Consider the following 6,789-nt stretch of genomic DNA (forward strand, 5'->3'; position numbering starts at 1 on the left):
AAGAAACTGATCAAAAATGGCAGTAAGATTAAATACCATAATAATTAATGCGAGTTAATGAAGTAGTATACAGCATACCCATCAAAAAATTCATTCATCCAGGAAAAAAAGTGAGTGACATATATAATATAGGGAAAACAGTATAGTGTCAAGAACCATCATGTAAAGAAATCAATAAGTACGTTACATGTTGAATAGTTTCTAAGTATTGGGAAATAATAAAACAGCCCAGAGTTAGACATCTGACAAACGAGAAAATAAAAATGAAGTGAAAATCTGTAGAAACAACCGGTCAACTTCATACATCAATCAAAGTGATTATTATATATATATATATATATATATATATATATATATATATATATATATATATATATAATTGCAACAAGTTTGGTCACAGGCAGAGAAACTGAATAAAATGAGTATTTAACTATAAATAATTGTGCACGTAGTCATTCGAACATAGTTAACTGAAAGACACCAAAGGTAATTTTTCTTTTGGTCATCATACCATTGGACTTGAATATATTATTCGTATACACATAACAGTTTTCAACATTTACGATCTGGGCACTTAGTTTGCACTATTCGAAGTTTTTTCACATCTTTATCATACGTTAAACCAGTTTCACATGGTGTTATCACAATACTTGGGTGACGATTAGCCTGATCACGTGGGTGCAATTCAAATGCCTCACCTACAGATACATAAGTATTTGTATATCATAAATAATGACAGAAATAACAAAAGACTAAAAAAATCAATACAGGAATACTTATAATTTAATTGTATCTTCTTAGGATCCTTTTCAATAGCCCAATGTGACACTCTTTCCATATCCCTTGAAGTAAGCTAAACAGTTAGCGATCAACCAAACTTTCCTACCAAGTTCATCATTAGTAAAGTATCTTACAATCTCTTGAAAGAATTTGATGTAGATTTTGTCGAAAATATTTTATGGTTGTGACCAACATTCTTCTTGAATTAAGAACAGTTTCACACACAAACGACCACTACAAGTTAGTCAGTCTAACATTTTTAGACTAAATTATGCACAAATGTTATCAGTCACGCTTTATATTTTTATTTTCAAGAAGTTGAACCAGGAAATATACGATGCTTGGTGAAAATCTGTTTAGAATAATCTGAAAACTATTTATTTACAAGTATATTTTATAGCAAATCTGCATGTTACAACCCAAAATTATTTAGTCATTTTACCTATTCCCACTCCCATCCTACGCTAGAAACTAAATAAGATATCTAGGAGTATTTTCGACCGTTTAACAAGAGAACGGGGAGTCCTCGATAGTCTGCAACAATTTATTTATGGAAATATCGATGTCTCCCTAAAGTAACTATTTGTCATATAAGCAAGGGCACTCTAAGTTATAAATTTAACAGTTCTCATGACCACGCTACAATAATTACAAAGTGTCTCATTCGCACATACCTTAGTTACTAAAATTAGCCCAAAACTTATCAAAATATTCATACACCAAGTAACTTGAATAAATGCACACATTAGACTCACCTGGTGCTAATGAAGCTAAGGCATGTAAAAGTTCGTAATTGATAACAGGCTCACATTCTGGTTTTGGTTCCCACCCAACAGGAGGTGAAGCAGGCGGAGAAAGTAAGAATAATCGACATGGTTTTGGAGGAGCTAAATGTTTCATTGAACAACCCAGACTACGTCGCTTATATTTCCCATGTTTACAAACTTCGTTTGAAAAAAACGGTACATCTATATTCTTTTCATCAGACGTGTTGCTTATGTTTATGAATTCAGGAATAGTCCTATCTGGAGACATTTCCTTCTGGCTTCTAAAATTGCGACTACTATTAACAATAGGCGATACGAGTGATGCAATAAATTCTGCTGAATTTTCTTCTACATCTTGATTTAACAGTTTATTGTTAGCGAGTGAAGTCGATTGAAAGTCTGTATTCTCTTTACAATCTTCGGTTCGATCATCACCAAAGTACTCATCAGAATCAACCGTGCATTCTGGATTATCGCAGTAATCGAACTCCTCTTCTTGATTAATTTCATTTTTGTCGTTACTATCTTCGAAATTCCCAATATAACAATTAATTCCACCACTATTAGAATTTACTGAACTGTTTGGTATGTTAGCATATACATGTTCAGGAAGCATCCACCCTTGGGTCTCCAAACGTGCCAACAACGCAGCTTCTGGTCTGTTCATGTAAATCTATCGAAGATGAGCAAATAGATTGCTTACAGAAATACCTCGTGGAATGAAAGTAGGAATTGATATATGTATATATTTTATAAACAGATACTTAGTTTTTACTCTGTATGTACGCTTTTATTTTACCACAAAACTCTGAATTAAACATCATACACGATAATGACAGTAATTTAGGCTTATTCTATGATCGAAACATTGACAAATTTGAGTTTCAGCTTTAACTGTTATTAAGACATGACTCCAAAGAGATTATGTCTAGAATTAAGGATTGTAAAAGTAAGCTGTTTAGTTTTATAGGCTGTGTTAGTCAGCAAGTAAATCATCAATAAAAAAACATGCTAACATAGACTGAACAATAAAGTGACTAGCGAATAAATAACTAAGATCCACATGTGCAACCAACCCCGACCGTAGTTGTTACCTTAACATAGAGGCAGGGTTTTCCAATATTGATGACTCAACCGAGTTATGTTGGCTGAAGAATATGTACCTTTAGGTCCCAACATGCCAGACAGACCGGATGGAGAACGGTAAGTCTAAAAGCAACAAATTAAGGCCTGAGGGCGAAGTCGAACTGCTGACTGTATAGGGGTAGGACAGAAGTAAGTTGTTTTCCTCGGACAACCAGCCTCTGCAGCGATGATATCTTTTCACGACAGAAGGAAAGGGTTAGAATAAGTTGACCCTAAAAATGTCACGCCTCAACTTACCTCAAGAGTATCTGACTCCGGCGGTAAGGCCTTTTGAAGTGCGGAGCTAACACCGCAAACTTCCCACGTAGAAACTTTGCGCGACTGGCCTCAAGTTCGACCAAACCGAACAGTGAGAACTCGAAAAAATAGTGACACGCCGTTTCCTTGTCGTTATCTCTGATTACGCTCCCACTGATTGTAGCTCGGAAAAAGTTGAAAATGAATTTTACGGGAAGTTATCCAACCACCGTCAAAAAGCTAAACTCTGATTTAGTAGTAGTGGCAGGTGGTTTTAATGTTTAAGTAACTAAACTAAGCCGGACCAAAAGGCACTTAGGCGGAACTTACGTTGTCGTGGCTCAGCGAACAGATTATGGCGACCGTCTGCTGTGACTATGCCCAGATAACTGTCTATTCCTGTCAAACACCAACTTCAAACATAAAGAGAAGGACCGTCTGACGTGTTGATGGGCTCAAAGAGATCACATTGTCATAAGCCATCGTTGGAGGGGATTGATTAAAGATTACTACCCATTCTAGAGCACACGCTTGGACTCAGATCATGCTCTAATTTGAGCAGGTATTCGCCTGCGTCTTACTGGACACAGAAAAGAGAACTACAGGCTACAACATAATACTTGAGAAATCATTCGAAATTCGTTGGTTTCCGCTACAATACGTACCTTAATTTCCACTGGGCAATACATATACGTTAGGAAACTTTGACCGCACCTGCATTGTTGTTCCGAGGCATATGACTAGCGGACAGTGAATGGATGATCGTAGTAAAACTAGCTGATCATTTACGAATCAGTGTAACTACAAGCTCATCAATAGACCCGTAAATGTTGGAGAAAATGTTTATGATCAATAAGTTTCATCATCATTTGTCAGTAAGCGGTCCTTATCTATAGTTGCGTCACATGTAGGTTTTTGAATAGAAATAATTAACATATGGTCCCTGACTAAATACTAAGTTTTTAACTTACTAGAACTCTTTGGAAACTCGGCAAGTATACGAATTTGGACTGACTATCAAAAGACCTAAATAGGTCCTCGAAGCATACCTAGGAAACAAATATCTGAAGAAACGTCAGACTTCAAACCTGTGCAACATCATACTTGAAAACATCAAGAGGAACATTAGTTATGATAAGTTTTAGAGAGACTCCACTAAGAACTTCCATGATTTCCTGTATTTCTTCAGCCGAGAATGTAAATCCTTTATTAGCTAATGTCATTTGAACATCACAAGCTTCTCGACGTTTACTATCCATTTGGACACATGCAAAGCAAAAAGGCCATTCATAGACAAGCACGAAAACCACACACGACCTTAGGGGAATTCACTGAGTCGAGCCTTTAGAATGTGGAACAGTAAAACAATAGAAAGCCACAAGCGATTTAAATTCAAAAGGTAAATAGATCACAAGCGGAAGAATTCTCTTAGTTAAGAGGATGATAATAAAATAGCAAGAAAAAATTCTTTCAACCTGATAGCTTCAAAACGTGTCTGTGTCGAACGATCGTTTACGGACTTTGTCAAGTATTGATAGAGAACTGGTTACCTTTTAGAATTTGCGTCTGTATTAGGAATGTGACCTTTTATGGCGAAAACCATGAACCCTTACAGCCATTTTTCAAAAAAGCAAGATAAAAAGACACATTGATTCAGTAACTCGGAAATAAGAGAATCAAGTCACAAGTTGTATTCAGGCAGCTGAAGCGATTGTTCTTAAATGTTGGTTGCTCAATAGGATTCCATTCATCTGGTCTCATTTTCAATTTTGAAAGAGATGTATCTTAGACTATGGAGACAAAATAGAAGCCGTCGATGATTTCATCCTGACAGTTTTTATTCACGAACCTCTTCTCGACAAAAACTAGGCCCAGAAATAATATCATCGTACTTCGTACTCATGAAGAGCTTCCAAAGAGGCTACGTAATAAATGCAGTAATTATCAGCACACGGAAAAAATTAGTCGGATCCGATGAATTGCACTCTGAAATCCTGAGACAAATTGCAGTGTGCTCTGTTTCCTGTCACTACTGTATTTGGGAGGTCAATCAGTCTTAGTTGGTTACCTATGAACAGGAGGGATTCGACCGTCACTTCAACTGATAAAACAGAACCGGGAAAACGTCTGACGAACTGCAGAAAAGTCAGCTTTATCAGTATCAGAGTTAAAACATAGGTAAGTATCATCAAGAACGTCATTATAAACTTTATGTGAACAAATAACTTGTTATATAGCAGATAACACGATTATTCTGCATGTAAAGATGCCACAAGTACTCGGAGTGTGACGACGCCTTTGTATATAACACCCTTATGATCAACGCATACCAGCCCAGTGAAATCAGAAGCCAGGAACGAAATGGTTCGAAGATGTATTTGGAAGGCTATCGACATGTAGAGAAGCGTTTGGTCTAAGCCGGCTAACAGTTACAAGGGATGAGTTACATGGCGTGCCTATTCACGATCTGGAGCGGATTCGTATCTGAAAGCTTCCAGCTAGGCGTGTTCATTAAAAAGTTCGGCATTAAAGTCGACAACTTACAGAGCTGCTTATTTTAGGGATTTATTTACCACTACACACGACTAACCTTTCTATGGTAAGAGAGAGATAAACGTAATCGTGTATTGTCGATACGTCTGTAGATGTTGTCTACCTTGATTTGGCTAAGTATTTAAAAACGTGTAGTATGATAGACTCCTTTTAAAGCTGAAAAATCCAGGCGCCCGTTGATCTCCTCTGGAGTAGATAAAAGATCTTCTGAATGGTTGTTAATAAAACTCAAAAGTAAACCTCCAATTTTCCTGACGGAGACCACTGCTTGTTGAAGTAACACGAGGCTCGGGCGCTAGAAAACGTTGATGACATAAAAGTCTAGCGATAAGTTAAAGGTATAGATGCTGGTATATTGAAATTCAACTAATAATTCTGGCTAAATGATCAAAATTATGGTTGATTCTAATTCTTGCGGTAAAATGCACATTGTGGGGCCGGAGGTAAATAACGATGATTTTGGAGAAGCGTCTGTGCGCTTAGTCATTTTCCACAATTATCGAGCGACAAAAGAGTACCGGGACATTAAGTTCACGATTCACAATTATGTTGCTGTATTTGATAGTATCAAACAAATTCAACAGAGGGTGGAAAGTTAATCATATATATTTTTTCTGTTTTATGCCAATGAGTAGAGAATTGCACTTCTAACCTTTTGTGGCTTAATATTGGCCGCTCTGAAGAAATGGTGGGTTCAAAGCTTTGTGGCCAATTAGGAGGACGTTTACGAGACTTAAAATTCTTCGAAGAGCTACAGACGCGCATCGATGTCAAAAACTTATTTTCTAGTGAACTAAGAATTGTAGTGCTGAATTCTTTTTTGTAAAAAAGAAATCTTTTTGTTTTTTGAGCTTGTGGGATATATCCTTAGATTTGTTTTAGCTCAAACATCTACGCCAATGCAATAATTCTCCCGTAGGATTTGGGCCTGTACCCATACGAGTGCATTTACCTATGCCCACAAAACAGTAGACTGATTCTAATATCTTGAACTTTCCATTGTATGACCTCTTGATCTATAAGGTCTTACGCAGGAATCACATAACTGTATGTACTAGCTTACTGTACGTGTAAACCAGTACTACTGTCTACAGGAAAGTTTGAAGAAAATATTTCGGCTGGTGATGGGATAATATGTTTAATGACAGCATTAAAATATGCCGAGCGACCATCTCTGTACGTTGGAGACACGGTCTCGATGAAGTGTTCCCGCAATGACCTTGACTCACTCTCCCCAATTTTCCAGAGGTTACCGTAAATATTTTCAGTTGTTGTGTAGTCTGGAGACACTGTTATTTCATTCTCA

General features: G+C 36.9%; 1 protein-coding gene across 2 annotated transcripts; it reads right to left on the reverse strand.

The window, feature by feature from the left end:
• Positions 1 to 552: 552 nt before the first annotated feature.
• MS3_00008590 (uncharacterized protein) lies at positions 553 to 4,283 on the reverse strand (the record flags this gene model as incomplete). Of its 2 annotated transcripts, XM_035731915.2 has the most annotated exons (4): positions 4,019 to 4,283; positions 3,902 to 3,979; positions 1,536 to 2,220; positions 553 to 698 (listed from the first exon to the last, which is right to left on the reverse strand). In XM_035731915.2, the coding sequence occupies exons 1-4, from the start codon at positions 4,187 to 4,189 to the stop codon at positions 553 to 555; spliced, it is 1,080 nt and encodes a 359-aa protein (XP_035589672.1). In that variant the 5' UTR covers positions 4,190 to 4,283. The 2 variants fall into 2 exon arrangements, with proteins under 2 accessions (XP_035589672.1, XP_051065555.1); XM_051216923.1 differs by lacking the exon at positions 553 to 698 and having other exon boundaries at positions 724 to 2,220; positions 3,902 to 3,994; positions 4,035 to 4,283.
• Positions 4,284 to 6,789: the final 2,506 nt, after the last annotated feature.

The sequence above is a fragment of the Schistosoma haematobium genome, chromosome 6 (genome assembly GCF_000699445.3).
Source record: "Schistosoma haematobium chromosome 6, whole genome shotgun sequence".
NCBI lineage: Eukaryota > Metazoa > Platyhelminthes > Trematoda > Strigeidida > Schistosomatidae > Schistosoma > Schistosoma haematobium.